Source organism: Xenopus tropicalis, chromosome 4 (assembly GCF_000004195.4).
Source record: "Xenopus tropicalis strain Nigerian chromosome 4, UCB_Xtro_10.0, whole genome shotgun sequence".
NCBI lineage: Eukaryota > Metazoa > Chordata > Amphibia > Anura > Pipidae > Xenopus > Xenopus tropicalis.
In genome coordinates, this window is record NC_030680.2 from 149,890,077 (window position 1) to 149,908,694 (window position 18,618).

The 18,618-nt window shown below is 46.0% G+C and overlaps 1 protein-coding gene across 2 annotated transcripts in view; it reads right to left on the minus strand.

Annotated features, from left to right (window-relative positions):
* cacna2d3 (calcium channel, voltage-dependent, alpha 2/delta subunit 3) overlaps window positions 1-18,618 on the minus strand; it is a 499,906-nt gene that overhangs the window by 30,496 nt on the left and 450,792 nt on the right. For both annotated transcript variants that reach the window (XM_031901262.1, XM_031901261.1), the window contains 5 exons: window positions 16,722-16,792; window positions 6,383-6,458; window positions 5,006-5,058; window positions 4,457-4,512; window positions 1,773-1,884 (listed from right to left, as the gene is read on the minus strand). In XM_031901262.1, coding sequence (XP_031757122.1) covers window positions 1,773-1,884; window positions 4,457-4,512; window positions 5,006-5,058; window positions 6,383-6,458; window positions 16,722-16,792 — 368 coding nt within the window. The remainder of the gene's footprint in view (window positions 1-1,772; window positions 1,885-4,456; window positions 4,513-5,005; window positions 5,059-6,382; window positions 6,459-16,721; window positions 16,793-18,618) is intronic.

An 18,618-nucleotide genomic window follows, 5' to 3' on the forward strand; every position in this document is an offset into this window, starting at 1 on the left:
CACCCCCAATGAATCACTCATTCCCCCTCTCTGGGTAGGGAATCCCATAACCTGACTGCCCTTACAGTAAGGAACCCCTTCCTATGCTGATGGTGAGATCCCCTTTCCTCCCCACCCCCAATGTATCACTCATTCCCCCTCTCTTGGTAGGGAACCCCATAACCTGACTGCCCTTACAGTAAGGCACCCCTTCCTATGCTGATGGTGAGATCCCCTTTCCTCCCCACCCCCAATGAATCACTCATCCCCCCTCTCTTGGTAGGGAACCCAATAACCTGACTGCCCTTACAGTAAGGAACCCCTTCCTATGCTGATGGTGAGATCTCCTTTCCTCCCCACCCCCAATGAATCAATCATTCCCCCTCTCTTGGTAGGGAACCCAATAACCTGACTGCCCTTACAGTAAGGAACGCCTTCCTATGCTGATGGTGAGATCCCCTTTCCTCCCCACCCCCAATGAATCACTCATTCCCCCTCTCTGGGTAGGGAATCCCATAACCTGACTGCCCTTACAGTAAGGAACCCCTTCCTATGCTGATGGTGAGATCCTCTTTCCTCCCCACCCCCAATGTATCACTCATTCCCCCTCTATTGGTAGGGAACCCAATAACCTGACTGCCCTTACAGTAAGGAACCCCTTCCTATGCTGATGGTGAGATCTCCTTTCCTCCCCACCCCCAATGAATCAATCATTCCCCCTCTCTTGGTAGGGAACCCAATAACCTGACTGCCCTTACAGTAAGGAACGCCTTCCTATGCTGATGGTGAGATCCCCTTTCCTCCCCACCCCCAATGAATCACTCATTCCCCCTCTCTGGGTAGGGAACCCCATAACCTGACTGCCCTTACAGTAAGGAACCCCTTCCTATGCTGATGGTGAGATCCCCTTTCCTCCCCACCCCCAATGTATCACTCATTCCCCCTCTATTGGTAGGGAACCCAATAACCTGACTGCCCTTACAGTAAGGAACACCTTCCTATGCTGATGGTGAGATCTCCTTCCCTCCCCACCCCCAATGAATCACTCATTCCCCCCTCTCTTGGTAGGGAATCCCATAACCTGACTGCCCTTACAGTAAGGAACCCCTTCCTATGCTGATGGTGAGATCCCCTTTCCTCCCCACCCCCAATGAATCAATCATTCCCCCTCTCTTGGTAGGGAATCCCATAACCTGACTGCCCTTACAGTAAGGAACCCCTTCCTATGCTGATGGTGAGATCTCCTTTCCTCCCCACCCCCAATGAATCAATCATTCCCCCTCTCTTGGTAGGGAACCCCATAACCTGACTGCCCTTACAGTAAGGAACCCCTTCCTATGCTGATGGTGAGCTCTCCTTTCCTCCCCACCCCCAATGAATCACTCATTCCCCCTCTCTGGGTAGGGAATCCCATAACCTGACTGCCCTTACAGTAAGGAACCCCTTCCTATGCTGATGGTGAGATCCCCTTTCCTCCCTACTAATGAATCACTTATCCTCCCCCCTTGGCTCTTCTTGCCCTTTAATAGGTACTTTGCAAACATCGGATACGTTGCCGTACATGGGAATACATATGGAAGCGTGTACCCTGCAGCAGGGATAAGTACATAACAAACTGGGCTTATTTACAGATTATGAACCAAGTCACAGTTACAGGGACAGGGTTTGATTATAATGAGTGATGTTCTTGTCATTGTTCTGGCTCAGTGTCAATAGGAAATGAATCCTGACCCAGAATAAGGTTCTTACGTAAGTAACGCGTCATACAATGGGGGCCAATCAGAAATGCCTACTTGAAACAGTCGTCGCAAGCCACAGTGCCCGTGGTCTCCTTTATGGTCCGCTCAGAGACAAAAGCCGGGTACTCGGTGTCGCAGGGCTCTAGAACCTGTTTGAGCCGTTGTGCTGCAGAAAGGAACAAACAATTGGGGTAAAAGTCAGAGAAGATGAATTCTCTGCTAAACGCTGGATATTCATTATTTAACGATCACCGGGCTGGGGATTAAACCATTTTCTTATTGTCTCTGCCACCCTGTGGCTCCTTGTGGAACTGCAACATTTCCCTTCTCATAAAGTGTCAGGCAGTTGGTTGTAGGGACTGAGTGGCCAATTATATTTATCCTACACATGGAAATAGGGTGCGACCCCCTCAAGTACAGGCAGGATCCTATACTAACTGCATTGTACAATGTACTTATGTCAGGGGGCTGCCCTACCTACCTGCCAATATAAAGCTTATTGCCTTCTACACAAGCCCAGGTCTGATATCACCCTGACAACTGCTTTCTCCATCTTGCCCTGGTGTCTCCCTCTTGCCCTACTGTCTCCCTCTTGCCCAACTGTCTCCATCTTGTCCTACTGTCTCCGTCTTGTCCTACTGTCCCCATCTTGCCTTACTGTCTCCATCTCGCCCTACTGTCTCCATCTTGTCCTACTATCTCCATCTTGCCCTACTGTCTCCATCTTGCCCTACTGTCCCCATCTTGCCTTACTGTCTCCATCTCGCCCTACTGTCTCCATCTTGCCCTACTGTCCCCATCTTGCCCTACTGTCCCCATCTTGCCTTACTGTCTCCATCTTGCCCTACTGTCTCCATCTTGCCCTACTGTCCCCATCTTGCCCTACTGTCTCCATCTTGCCCTACTGTCTCCATCTTGCCCTACTGTCCCCATCTTGCCTTACTGTCTCCATCTTGCCCTACTGTCTCCATCTTGCCCTACTGTCCCCATCTTGCCTTACTGTCTCCATCTCGCCCTACTGTCACCATCTTGCCCTACTGTCTCCATCTCGCCCTACTGTCTCCATCTCGCCCTACTGTCTCGATCTTGCCCTACTGTCTCCATCTTGCCCTACTGTCTCCATCTTGCCCTACTGTCTCCATCTTGCCCTACTGTCTCCATCTTGCCCTACTGTCTCCATCTTGTCCTACTGTCTCCATCTTGTCCTACTGTCTCCATCTTGTCCTACTGTCTCACTCACTTCTGTCTCATTGTTTAGATTGCCCTACTGTCTCCATCTTGCCCTACTGTCTCCATCTCGCCCTACTGTCTCCATCTCGCCCTACTGTCTCCATCTTGCCCTACTGTCTCACTCACTTCTGTCTCATTGTTTAGATTGCCCTACTGTCTCCATCTTGCCCTACTGTCTCCATCTTGCCCTACTGTCTCCATCTTGCCTTACTGTCTCCATCTCGCCCTACTGTCTCCATCTTGCCCTACTGTCTCCATCTCGCCCTACTGTCTCCATCTTGCCCTACTGTCTCCATCTTGCCCTACTGTCTCCATCTCGCCCTACTGTCTCCATCTCGCCCTACTGTCTCCATCTTGCCCTACTGTCTCCATCTTGCCCTACTGTCTCCATCTTGCCTTACTGTCTCCATCTCGCCCTACTGTCTCCATCTCGCCCTACTGTCTCCATCTCGCCCTACTGTCTCCATCTTGCCCTACTGTCTCCATCTTGCCCTTCTGTCCCCATCTTGCCCTACTGTCTCCATCTTGCCCTACTGTCTCCATCTTGCCCTACTGTCTCCATCTTGCCCTACTGTCTCCATCTTGCCCTTCTGTCCCCATCTTGCCCTACTGTCTCCATCTTGCCCTTCTGTCCCCATCTTGCCCTACTGTCTCCATCTTGCCCTACTGTCTCCATCTTGCCCTACTGTCTCCATCTTGCCCTTCTGTCCCCATCTTGCCCTACTGTCTCCATCTTGCCCTACTGTCTCCATCTTGACCTACTGTCTCCATCTATCCCTACTGTCTCCATATTGTCCTACTGTCTCTATATTGTCCTACTGTCCCCATCTTGCCCTACTGTCCCCATCTTGCCCTACTGTCCCCATCTTGCCCTACTGTCTCCATCTTGCCCTACTGTCTCCATCTTGCCCTACTGTCTCCATCTTGCCCTACTGTTTCCATCTTGCCCTACTGTCTCCATCTTGCCCTACTGTTTCCATCTTGCCCTACTGTCTCCATCTTGCCCTACTGTCTCCATCTTGCCCTTCTGTCTCCATCTTGCCCTACTGTCTCCATCTTGCCCTACTGTCTCTATCTTGCCCTATAGTCTCCAGTGAGTAGTGAGTGAGTAGTTCCTGTGGGCAGTAAGGGAGTACATGGCTTTGGGAATAGGAAGAGGAGATTTATCAGGGGGGTAGTTTCCCTGGGGGGAGGCACCAAGGGTAGGGACCTAAGTGAGTAGGAGCTCAGGGAAAGTTGTGTGTAACCCCATGGTGCACCCCTAAAACAGCCAGAGATAACCTTTAAATGTAACATTTCCTGCATATTGACACTGGGAAAGGGTTGTAGGAATGAGCTGTACAGCTGAACCAGGAGGAGTAGGTATTGATAGATCCTTTCAACCAGATCTACAAATCCCACTGAGGTGCCAATCAGCAGCCCCCAAGAGACGGACAGACCCACAAATCCTGCCTCATGATATTGATTTATACGTTCATTAAAGGAACAAATGATAGAAAGTTTCTTACCTTTAACTGAGTGGCCTGAATTCCACCAATTGCATAGATTAAACTCAACCAGGAATCTGTATAATTAATAAGAAGCAATGAGTGGTTTGCGCCAGCTTGTGGGTGGCATTCTGTAAGCCAACATCACCGGCCATGTTGCCAATAGCAACCAATCAGCATTCAAATTTGAACATTTAGAAAACAAAAGCAAAGATCTGGTTGGTTGCTAAGGGCAACATCACTGGAGAATGTTCTAGGTTATACACAGCGGGCCTTGCCCATAGGGATCCGAGTTTGGAAGATACCATTACAAACAGAGGAGGAATGAATCAAATCAAAATCATCAAGATTCAGTTGCATTTGATTGGTCAGTTTGGAAGCTCTGACCAATCATCGACCACTGACTATTTACACTAACGAGCTCTTTGGGATTGGCCCAATAGTCACAAAGGGGAAAATCTACTTATTCCCCAATGCCCATTTTTCAGCAATTTATACACAATAAGACTTTATGGGCCATGAAATGGGGGGCAGCACCGAGGGGCAATAACTGCCGACTAATGTACTTACAAGATCAGTTCTGTCATCATCCACTTTATGGCGGTGAATATGGCGCGGTACGGCTGCAACAGAGAGTTTATACACATTAGCCTGAATCCATTAGTATTCTCCCTCCTTATATTACTCCCTGTATTGAGCAGCACAGACTATCTAGAATATCTAACCCTGACTGATACCTAAAATATCTAACCCTAAGCCTGACTGATACCTAGAATATCTAACCCTAACCCTGACTGATACCTAGAATATCTAACCCTAACCCTGACTGATACCTAGAATATCTAACCCTAACCCTGACTGATACCTAGAATATCTAACCCTAACCCTGACTGATACCTAGAATATCTAACCCTAACCCTGACTGATACCTAGAATATCTAACCCTAACCCTGACTGATACCTAGGATATCTAACCCTAACCCAGACTGATACCTAGAATATCTAACCCTAACCCTGAGTGATACCTAGAATATCTAACCCTAACCCTGAGTGATACCTAGAATATCTAACCCTAACCCTGACTGATACCTAGAATATCTAACCCTAACCCTGACAGATACCTAGAATATCTAACCCTAACCCCGACTGATACCTAGAATATCTAACCCTGCCAGATACCTAGAATATCAAACCCTAACCCTGACTGATACCTAGAATATCTAACCCTAACCCTGACTGATACCTAGAATATCCAACCCTAACCCTGACTGATACCTAGAATATCTAACCCTGACTGATACCTAGAATATCTAACCCTAACCCTGACAGATACCTAGAATATCTAACCCTAACCCTGACTGATACCTAGAATATCTAACCCTAACCCTGAAAGATACCTAGAATATCTAACCCTAACCCTGACTGATACCTAGAATATCTAACCCTAACCCTGACAGATACCTAGAATATCTAACCCTAACCCTGAAAGATACTTAGAATATCTAACCCTAACCCTGACTGATACCTAGAATATCTAACCCTAACCCTGACTGATACCTAGAATATCTAACCCTAACCCTGACTGACCTAGATACCTACCTACCTGATGATACCTAATACCCTAACCCTGACTGATACCTAGAATATCTAACCCTAACCCTGACTGATACCTAGAATACCTAACCCTAACCCTGACTGATACCTAGAATATCTAACCCTAACCCTGACTGATACCTAGAATATCTAACCCTGTCTGATACCTAGAATACCTAACCCAATAGGACTGGCCAGATATGTATGGGGCAGGTTTAAAAATCCCTTTTTGATGAGAGTCACATTGGGCCATTGATGATTTCCTCTCCTGATGGGTCGTAATTGATTACTTTTGTAATCAGATCATTGGCTCTTAATGAAAGACATTGAGGAAGGGGCTGTGCCAGTACTTACGTCCAATAAGCTGTGGGCGCTGTCACTGCTTTCTTTTGTCGTCCTACACACGGCTTGGTAATCATAGAGTGTAATTCTGTAGGGAGAGAGAGTCTGTTACTGGGAATAAAGGGCACACGCAGGGTTAATACAAACAGTGCCTGTTTGGCAATATTTGATGATATTAAAGGAACAGTAACACCAAAAAATTAAAGAGCTTTAAAGTAATAAAAATATAATGCACTGTTGCCCTGCACTGGTAAAACTGGTGTGTTTGCTACAGTAACACTACTATAATTGATATAATAAGCTGCTGTGTAGCCCCGGGGGCAGCCATTGAAGCTGGAAAAAAGGAGAAAAGGCACAGGTTACATAGCAGATAACAGATAAGCTCTGTAGAATACAATAGTGTTTTATCTGTTATCTGCTATGTGCCTGTGCCTTTTCTCCTTTGAATGGCTGCCCCCATGGCTACATAGCACCTTATTTATATAAATTATAGTAGACTTTCTGAAGTAAACACAAAACTTGTACCAGTGCAGGCAGCAGCACATTATATTTTAGTTACTTTTATACACTTTCATTTTTTGGTGTTACTGTTCCTTTAAGCTGATGGCAACAAATCCTTTGTCTGCTTTGAGCAACACACCGACCGGCTCAGTGGGGCAAAAGCACTCACTCACTAACTCACTCACTCACTAACTCACTCACTCACTCACTAACTCACTCACTCACTCACTCACTCACTCACTCACTAACTCACTCACTCACTCACTAACTCACTCACTCACTCACTCACTCACTCACTCACTCACTCACTAACTCACTCACTCACTCACTCACTCACTAACTCACTCACTCACTCACTACTCACTCACTCACTCACTAACTCACTCACTCACTCACTCACTCACTAACTCACTCACTCACTAACTCACTCACTCACTCACTCACTAACTCACTCACTCACTCACTAACTCACTCACTCACTCACTCACTAACTCACTCACTCACTAACTCACTCACTCACTCACTAACTCACTCACTCACTCACTAACTCACTCACTCACTCACTCACTCACTCACTCACTCACTAACTCACTCACTCACTCACTCACTCACTCACTCACTCACTCACTCACTCACTCACTCACTCACTCACTCACTCACTCACTCACTCACTCACTAACTCACTCACTCACTCACTCACTCACTCACTCACTCACTACTCACTCACTCACTCACTCACTCACTAACTCACTCACTCACTAACTCACTCACTCACTAACTCACTCACTCACTCACTAACTCACTCACTCACTAACTCACTCACTCACTAACTCACTCACTCACTCACTCACTCACTAACTCACTCACTCACTCATTTGCTCACTCAGCCTAATTGCTAGCAAGTATTTAATCTGCATAATTAACTGTGAGATTTTTTGTTAAATAAGAGGCCCATAATAAACAGCAGTCCTGCCCTGCTTTATGGCTGAGATTCTAGCTATCTGTATAACAGAGCATTCTGTCACAGTGGCACAGATCCTATCTGATCCCCCCCATTGTAAGCAGCAGTCCTGCCCTGCTTTATGGCTGAGATTCTAGCTATCTGTATAACAGAGCATTCTGTCACAGTGGCACAGATCCTATCTGATCCCCCCATTGTAAGCAGCAGTCCTGCCCTGCTTTATGGCTGAGATTCTAGCTATCTGTATAACAGAGCATTCTGTCACAGTGGCACAGATCCTATCTGATCCCCCCATTGTAAGCAGCAGTCCTGCCCTGCTTTATGGCTGAGATTCTAGCTATCTGTATAACAGCGCATTCTGTCACAGTGGCACAGATCCTATCTGATCCCCCCCATTGTAAGCAGCAGTCCTGCCCTGCTTTATGGCTGAGATTCTAGCTATCTGTATAACAGAGCATTCTGTCACAGTGGCACAGATCCTATCTGATCCCCCCCCCCCATTGTAAGCAGCAGTCCTGCCCTGCTTTATGGCTGAGATTCTAGCTATCTGTATAACAGAGCATTCTGTCACAGTGGCACAGATCCTATCTGATCCCCCCATTGTAAGCAGCAGTCCTGCCCTGCTTTATGGCTGAGATTCTAGCTATCTGTATAACAGCGCATTCTGTCACAGTGGCACAGATCCTATCTGATCCCCCCCATTGTAAGCAGCAGTCCTGCCCTGCTTTATGGCTGAGATTCTAGCTATCTGTATAACAGAGCATTCTGTCACAGTGGCACAGATCCTATCTGATCCCCCCATTGTAAGCAGCAGTCCTGCCCTGCTTTATGGCTGAGATTCTAGCTATCTGTATAACAGAGCATTCTGTCACAGTGGCACAGATCCTATCTGATCCCCCCATTGTAAGCAGCAGTCCTGCCCTGCTTTATGGCTGAGATTCTAGCTATCTGTATAACAGAGCATTCTGTCACAGTGGCACAGATCCTATCTGATCCCCCCATTGTAAGCAGCAGTCCTGCCCTGCTTTATGGCTGAGATTCTAGCTATCTGTATAACAGAGCATTCTGTCACAGTGGCACAGATCCTATCTGATCCCCCCCATTGTAAGCAGCAGTCCTGCCCTGCTTTATGGCTGAGATTCTAGCTATCTGTATAACAGAGCATTCTGTCACAGTGGCACAGATCCTATCTGATCCCCCCCCCCCATTGTAAGCAGCAGTCCTGCCCTGCTTTATGGCTGAGATTCTAGCTATCTGTATAACAGAGCATTCTGTCACAGTGGCACAGATCCTATCTGATCCCCCCATTGTAAGCAGCAGTCCTGCCCTGCTTTATGGCTGAGATTCTAGCTATCTGTATAACAGAGCATTCTGTCACAGTGGCACAGATCCTATCCCCCCCATTGTAAGCAGCAGTCCTGCCCTGCTTTATGGCTGAGATTCTAGCTATCTGTATAACAGAGCATTCTGTCACAGTGGCACAGATCCTATCTGATCCCCCCATTGTAAGCAGCAGTCCTGCCCTGCTTTATGGCTGAGATTCTAGCTATCTGTATATTATAATTGCAGTCTGTTTCAACCCATAAATCGTTAAGAGAATTTCTTTGGAAAAATCTCACAAACTTTTTATCAAAGTGAAATCTCTGCAAAGAAAGCAAAAAAGGCAGAATTGCTGTGATTTTCTCTCTCCTAATGGGCACTTTGCGGTGAGCTGCATCCTTCCCTGCTGATTATAGCCGAGGAACAAGGTAATTACACGCTTTGTTTTAGAACTAAATATAAAGCCATTAAGGGTGCCCGGCCCAAGCCTGACGCTCGGCAGCGCAGCACACACTCACTCACTCGCTCGCTTACTCACTCGCTCACTCACTCGCTCACTCACTCGCTCACTCACTCGCTCACTCACTCGCTCACTTACTACAGATAACGAGCCTGAAGCCCAATCACCTCCCCACGTCTCACTCCAACCCACAGGCACCGCGTCATTAGCGTCGCTGCTCATTAACGACTCATTTCCAAGAGATCAAAGGGAAACTTCCTAACCTTCTGCTGCTTATTTATTGGGGGGTTTAAAGAAGAACCATCGGCACCATTAGCTGCTCCTTAATTAATTTAATTGTGTATTAAAAAAACTTTGTTACTCTGATACCATTTTAGTGCAATGTATTTCCATCTTCTGTCTGGGCTAAAATAGGGGTTGGTAGCACTAGGTAGGTACCTAATATATAGGGGCAGAGACAGGGGAAAGTGTTGGAAGGGTTACTGCCTGCCCTGCTCTCATTTCCCTACAGAAATAGGGGTTGGTAGCACTAGGTAGGTACCTAATATATAGGGGCAGAGACAGGGGAAAGTGTTGGAAGGTTTACTGCCTGCCCTGCTCTCATTTCCCTACAGAAATAGGGGTTGGTAGCACTAGGTAGGTACCTAATATATAGGGACAGAGACAGGGGAAAGTGTTGGAAGGGTTACTGCCTGCCCTGCTCTCATTTCCCTACAGAAATAGGGGTTGGTAGCACTAGGTAGGTACCTAATATATAGGGACAGAGACAGGGGAAAGTGTTGGAAGGGTTACTGCCTGCCCTGCTCTCATTTCCCTACAGAAATAGGGGTTGGTAGCACTAGGTAGGTACCTAATATATAGGGGCAGAGACAGGGGAAAGTGTTGGAAGGGTTACTGCCTGCCCTGCTCTCATTTCCCTACAGAAATAGGGGTTGGTAGCACTAGGTAGGTACCTAATATAACACTGCCCCCGGGGGGGCAAATACCATTATAATGATTGTGACTGCAGCCATGTTTTTATTTTATCTTTAAAAGAATTCATCCCGTTTTGAACTAAAAGAAGAAAACAAATGCCAGGCAGAAATTCATGTCCCTCAGCAAAATATTTAACTCCATAAATCAGTGGTGACAGGGGGCCCCCCAGCCGGACGGGTTTGCGTGGGGAAATGTTTATATTCTGAATGGAATGAAGGTGTCAGTGGCCGTTTCACAGGCACAATAAAAGGTGCAATTACCCAACTACAAAGTCTTTTCTTTCTTTTGATCTGTTTTTTAAATAACTAAGAGAAAAAATCCAAATTTAGAGCAGTGATCCCATTTTTTTACCATTTTGCTTAAAGTGGAGACAACAGCAGCCAATCAGAACTCGGCGTTTGTCACTGAGGTATCTGTGCCACCCAATCACAGGCTGCTGCTGGATTTCTGGGTAAAAGTTGACTTTAATGTTAATATTTGGAGTGAGGCAGATGGAGATATTTGATTAAAATCCATTATTTATATAGGCCTGGGGGCGGAGCTTTACACTTTATTATGTGGGACTACAAATCCCAGAATTCCCTTACATATTATCAAGGAAGAAAAGGATCATGGGAGCGGTAGTTCAGCAACCTTAGGGTTGGATTTATAATACAAAAACCTTCCATGAATCTATTTCCAGCTCAACAAGGACAGCAACCTCATTTAAATGCTAAAGCAATCCTCCAATGAGAGTCAGTGTGAATCTGACTCTATGTTCTTTGTTGCTACAACTGGAGTTGGAAGGGTTAAGCTATCACGGAACAACTGGATGACAGTCTGGCCTCCTTTCTGAGGCTTCAGTGTCAGATGGCACTTTAATCCCCCTATGTAAAATGTCATTGTGCCGGAAAGCAATAGTCTCATTGGTGAAATCTCTTGCATATGTAATTATGTTTCAGAGAATCTCATTTAGAGAAGCAAAGAGGAAGGTGAGGGACCCAGAGGAGCTTACAATCTAATTTCCCTTACACATTCCCACAATGCACACACACACACACACATAAGGCCAAGCTTATTTAATTGACCTGTATATTTTTTTTAAATGGGTTAAAGGAACCAGAGCCCCTGTAGAAAATTCTACAGAATTATTCCCATGGATATAGGGATGGATTCAGCTTCCATTTCTTGATTGTTTGACCCACTAAATTGATTTCAATGGAATCTGTACCCTAATTTGCATATGTAAATGTGATCAAATTTAAAAAGTTGCATTCAGCTGTCTAGGACTCCAGGGTTTGGGCTCTGTTTGGCCGAACAATGGGCCAAATCGACTTTAGACCAAGGAGTCCAAGGGTTTGTGTAGCAGAAACAGAGATCAGTGGCCCTAAGCTAAATTGCGTAATATCGCTTTAAGCCCCGCGACCTGGGGGATCCGGAGAGAGGCGCGCTACCACTATATACGCGGGAATGTACAGTTCCAAGATTTGCTTCGGCATTTGGATGAATCTCGGCCATTATTTGGTTGATTTCAGATGAATTCTTAGAGGCAGTTTTATCGAGATTCAAATTCAAGTCATTTTTTCTTCAGAATTTTTAAAACATTTGAAAAAAACGTTAAAAATCTCAGTTGCCAATTCGCTCTTTCCGTTGGCCAGAGCCAAGGGTTGAAGGTTTGGGATTCACTTTGGATGGAGATTTACCAACCATCATCTTTTTTTTCCCCCAAATCAGGTTTTTAGTGTTAAAAGTCGAGATTTTTTTTTTCCCGAGATTTACTATGCGTCTAAATGGCTAAAAATCCAAATCTGACAATTCGCCGGGTTAAACTCGCCGAGTACATGTAGAAACCAACGGCAGAGGCTCCTCCCCTTTCCTCCAACTTCTTTCTTTTGTCTCCAAACTTTCGAGTAGGGATGCCCATTTTTTTGGGTTCGGCTGAACCCCCAAACCCGACCTGACGGATTCTGCCAAATCTGCTGGAACGCGTGCCGAAAATTTTTCCCCTGACCGTTTAACGTTTGATCGAATCTGTCCCATTTCGCTTCGACATAAAATTCAGGAAACGGCAAGAAAATTCGCAAAACGGTGAAATGGTGAAAAATTTGCGAAACGCATTTGTCGTGCGATTTTTTTTGTCGCCTGTGTCTATCTTTTTTTTGTCGCCCGAGCTTTTTGCCAAATTTTTGCCGTGACCGTGCCCTTTTTTCTTTACGTGACCGCGCCCAATTAGACCCAAGCTAAAAAAATTCCTGCACAACGAATTTTGCCGCGGTGAATTTTCACGGAAATTTTGCTTAACAATTTGTGAAATGGCGAAATGCGGAAATTTGTGCGAATCCATGCCTGGTGAAAAAATTCACTCATCACTATTCATCCATACGTTAGAGGATTCCGATGCAGAAAAAGTCACCGATTTGCAGCGACAATTTGAAAAAGTAGCGTTTTCGCAGAGAAAAGTCACAGCAACTTTTTAGTAAATATTAGACATTCGGGAAAATTCAAGTTTGAAAATTTGGAAAAAAAATGAGAAATTCTAGAGTTTTATTGAATGTGTCCCTAAATCTCACATTGTAGCAAAAATTTGCTCTGGGAAGCTCAGCCCTTTAGTGTCCATTAAGTCATGTGACTTTCAAGCTCCGCCCAATGGAAAAAGCGAATTCTTTGTTCCCAATTGATGCAATATTTCGTTTTTTTTTATTTTTCATATATATGAAAATAGAAATTTGTGTTTTTTTGAAGCAGAAACCGATTCCCCCGTTTCTCGTTGTTATAATTTTCCTGTTCCAGACGCAGATCTCGCGCTCAAGACCCGGAATAACTGCTGTACGCGGCGAGGGAGAGCGCGGCTGTGGGCTTGGGTGGGTTCCAGGACTCGGCCGGGGGTAGAGAAGGGTTTCCCACATATAATAATTACCCCTCCCTCCGAGACTCCACACGCTGAGCCATTAGGCAACGCTTTGTGGCTCCCACTGTTTTGCACTCAAATTTTCCGTTAATTTTCTATATTCCGTGGGAGAAACGAAAAAAAAACAGAAACCCAGTTTCCTATTGACAGAACCGGGAGAGTCCATGGGAAACAGGGGGAACAAAGCTGAAGAGCAGACGTTGGACCCCCCCCCCCCATTATGTTATTTCCCCCCCATTCAGATACTGGCCCTAACCCGGAGCCCCGTGTTCTCTACCGCCGGCCGCGCAGGGAACACACAGGAGTCAGTAATAAATCTAGATTTGGAAAAACGTTAATTTCTGTCAATTTCCCGTGTCTGTTTTCTTAGATAATTATCACGTTGGAAAGTCCCACCGCACCCCGGCGTCCTGTGATGTGGGGCTGTAATGACTGTCATTCCACTCGTATTATGGGAAACATTAGAGAGCCGCGAGGGGGGCACGGAGGTTCCTATGGCAGATGTGGGAGTCACGGGGAATGAGTAACAAGTGGGGAACCCGATAGGCCGACACGTGGAGGGAACAATCAGGAACTCAAGGTCTTCTATATATCTGTAACCTTGTTATGGGCTAAGGGGGCCCAGCCTGAAGGCCAGTTAGGGGGGGATTTGGGGTGAGTGCTTATTTGTGCCCTGGGTACCCCTGGAACTATAGTGGGGTGACTGTTACCCCAATGTTTCTATATATCTGTAACCTTGTTATGGGCTAAGGGGGCCCAGCCTGAAGGCCAGTTAGGGGGGGATTTGGGGTGAGTGCTTATTTGTGCCCTGGGTACCCCTGGAACTATAGCGGGGTGACTGTTACCCCAATGTTTCTATATATCTGTAACCCTATAATGGGCTAAGGGGGCCCAGCCTGAAGGCCAGTTAGGGGGGGATTTGGGGTGAGTGCTTATTTGTGCCCTGGGTACCCCTGGAACTATAGCGGGGTGACTGTTACCCCAATGTTTCTATATATCTGTAACCTTGTTATGGGCTAAGGGGGCCCAGCCTGAAGGCCAGTTAGGGGGGGATTTGGGGTGAGTGCTTATTTGTGCCCTGGGTACCCCTGGAACTATAGCGGGGTGACTGTTACCCCAATGTTTCTATATATCTGTAACCCTATAATGGGCTAAGGGGGCCCAGCCTGAAGGCCAGTTAGGGGGGGATTTGGGGTGAGTGCTTATTTGTGCCCTGGGTACCCCTGGAACTATAGCGGGGTGACTGTTACCCCAATGTTTCTATATATCTGTAACCTTGTTATGGGCTAAGGGGGCCCAGCCTGAAGGCCAGTTAGGGGGGGATTTGGGGTGAGTGCTTATTTGTGCCCTGGGTACCCCTGGAACTATAGCAGGGTGACTGTTACCCCAATGTTTCTATATATCTGTAACCTTGTTATGGGCTAAGGGGGCCCAGCCTGAAGGCCAGTTAGGGGGGGATTTGGGGTGAGTGCTTATTTGTGCCCTGGGTACCCCTGGAACTATAGCGGGGTGACTGTTACCCCAATGTTTCTATATATCTGTAACCTTGTTATGGGCTAAGGGGGCCCAGCCTGAAGGCCAGTTAGGGGGGATTTGGGGTGAGTGCTTATTTGTGCTCTGGGTACCCCTGGAACTATAGCGGGGTGACTGTTACCCCAATGTTTCTATATATCTGTAACCTTGTTATGGGCTAAGGGGGCCCAGCCTGAAGGCCAGTTAGGGGGGATTTGGGGTGAGTGCTTATTTGTGCTCTGGGTACCCCTGGAACTATAGCGGGGTGACTGTTACCCCAATGTTTCTATATATCTGTAACCTTGTTATGGGCTAAGGGGGCCCAGCCTGAAGGCCAGTTAGGGGGGATTTGGGGTGAGTGCTTATTTGTGCTCTGGGTACCCCTGGAACTATAGCGGGGTGACTGTTACCCCAATGTTTCTATATATCTGTAACCTTGTTATGGGCTAAGGGGGCCCAGGCTGAAGGCCAGTTAGGGGGGGATTTGGGGTGAGTGCTTATTTGTGCCCTGGGTACCCCTGGAACTATAGCGGGGTGACTGTTACCCCAATGTTTCTATATATCTGTAACCTTGTTATGGGCTAAGGGGGCCCAGCCTGAAGGCCAGTTAGGGGGGGATTTGGGGTGAGTGCTTATTTGTGCCCTGGGTACCCCTGGAACTATAGCGGGGTGACTGTTACCCCAATGTTTCTATATATCTGTAACCTTGTTATGGGCTAAGGGGGCCCAGCCTGAAGGCCAGTTAGGGGGGGATTTGGGGTGAGTGCTTGTGCCCTGGGTACCCCTGGAACTATAGCGGGGTGACTGTTACCCCAATGTTTCTATATATCTGTAACCTTGTTATGGGCTAAGGGGGCCCAGCCTGAAGGCCAGTTAGGGGGGGATTTGGGGTGAGTGCTTGTGCCCTGGGTACCCCTGGAACTATAGCGGGGTGACTGTTACCCCAATGTTTCTATATATCTGTAACCTTGTTATGGGCTAAGGGGGTGCCAAGTTACCATCTAAAGGCAAATCCATTTCCTTCTCTCGGGTTTGGATAATAAATGTATCTGAATAAATGGAAAGCCATTTTGGAACCCTTTGTATTCTCGTTGGTATTTGGAGTTTGCTTTGTACCGGATCCAAGGAAATCTGTTGCTGTAAATTCCACATGGCACCTTTATTTGATGTTTCTTAATTATATCATCTTTGAAGTTCACACACCATGGGTCAGAGTAACCGCAACTGTAGATACTTTTATCCTTCTGCCTTTGATTCTGTCGTCTTATTACAATATATGGGGTCCGGGCGCAGAGATCTCTAATAATAGGAGCTCAAAAGACATTCATTATGGAAGTTACCACGGCAACAAAAGTCTAATTCACTAAAAATGCAGTTTTTTAATTACCTTTGTTATAACATTTGGAAACTGAAAACTATAATACTCCATTTGCAAATGTAGGAGCTGCCATATTGCTTTTCTCTGCTCAGTATTTTCTCCATAGAAACCAATGCAACAGCGCCATCTCTTGGTCATATAAACATAAAGCTGATCTAGGAACAATTAGATAATGAGAAAAGCTCCACAGCAAGGAACTAGGTCTTATAGACTGAAAGCTCTAGTAGGGGCCCTATTCTCTTGTCTTTCCCTATGAAATCTGTATGGCACTGCAGTATATGTTGGTGCTTTATAAATACATGTTATTCGCAATAATGTTATTAATAATAATAAAGGAGAACATTGTACAGTTCTTACCTTTTAAAAGATCCCATATTTAACAATTTATTCATTACGGCTCCTTCGACTTCCCCAAAAAAGTTTCCAGTCTAAAGTGAGGGGCAAAGAACAAAAGTTACTGAGAGAGCAAAATGGAGTCTACAGGTGAGATATAGTATTAGTACCACTGTCCCCCAGCAGCCAATCAGAGAACTTGGATGCCATAGTGTTTCCCTTAGACAGTACAGTATGGGGGTACAGCTTATTGTGTGCCCAGAACATTCCTTCTCTGTATATTTGTATTTATACATATGGGTAGGGGGTGCCATAGTGTTTCCCTTAGACAGTACAGTATGGGGGTACAGCTTATTATGTGCCCAGAACATTCCTTCTCTGTATATTTGTATTTATACATATGGGTAGGGGTGCCATAGTGTTTCCCTTAGACAGTACAGTATGGGGGTACAGCTTATTGTGTGCCCAGAACATTCCTTCTCTGTATATTTGTATTTATACATATGGGTAGGGGGTGCCATAGTGTTTCCCTTAGACAGTACAGTATGAGGGTACAGCTTATTGTGTGCCCAGAACATTCCTTCTCTGTATATTTGTATTTATACATATGGGTAGGGGGTGCCATAGTGTTTCCCATAGACAGTACAGTATGGGGGTACAGCTTATTGTGTGCCCAGAACATTCCTTCTCTGTATATTTGTATTTATACATATGGGTAGGGGGTGCCATAGTGTTTCCCATAGACAGTACAGTATGGGGGTACAGCTTATTGTGTGCCCAGAACATTCCTTCTCTGTATATTTGTATTTATACATATGGGTAGGGGGTGCCATAGTGTTTCCCTTAGACAGTACAGTATGGGGGTACAGCTTATTGTGTGCCCAGAACATTCCTTCTCTGTATATTTGTATTTATACATATGGGTAGGGGGTGCCATAGTGTTTCCCTTAGACAGTACAGTATGGGGGTACAGCTTATTGTGTGCCCAGAACATTCCTTCTCTGTATATTTGTATTTATACATATGGGTAGGGGGTGCCATAGTGTTTCCCTTAGACAGTACAGTATGGGGGTACAGCTTATTGTGTGCCCAGAACATTCCTTCTCTGTATATTTGTATTTATACATATGGGTAGGGGGTGCCATAGTGTTTCCCATAGACAGTGCAGTATGGGGGTACAGCTTACAGCTCTGTGCGGGGAGCCTCTGACCCCCCTATTACACCCCACAAGGTGACAGACACAAAAGCCCAGGGGCAGATCTCTGCTGGAGACACCGGGGAAATTCAAAGAGAAGTTTTAGCATTTAACCAGCTAAAAGCCCTTAGAAGACTTTCCAGCACGAGGGCGTGGGGCAGGTTTATGGGCAGTTAAATGGTGCCGGTTGCTTCACTCCCAGAATCAGACTAATTGGGGATCACGGTGTCGGGCAGGGTTACTCAGGCCGGGACTCCATCATCAGGGTGATTTACAGTGACATTTATTAGGGGCCGGTGGCCAATCAAACCTTGGCTCAACCCGAGCTCCTGTCTGGGTCCGACCCGAGACTCCTGAGCAGCAAGTGATTATATCTAGTAATAAAAGTAGTGTTTGCTGCTCTTTTTAAAGGCCAAGTTCACCTTTAACTTTTAGTATGATGTAGAGAGTAATATTCTGAGACAATTTGCAATTGGTCTTCATTTTTTATTATTTGTAGTTTTTTCATTTTCAGTTCAGCAGCTCTCCAGTTTGGAGTTTCAGCAGCTATTTGGTTGCTAGGGTCCAATTTACCTTAGCAACCAGGGAGTGGTTTGAAAGAGGCCTGGGAATATGAATAGGGGAGGGGCTGAATAGAAAGATAAGGAATAAAAAGTAACAATAACAATAAAATTGGAGCCTCACAGAGCAATAGGGTTTGGCTGCCGGGGTCAGTGACCCCCATTT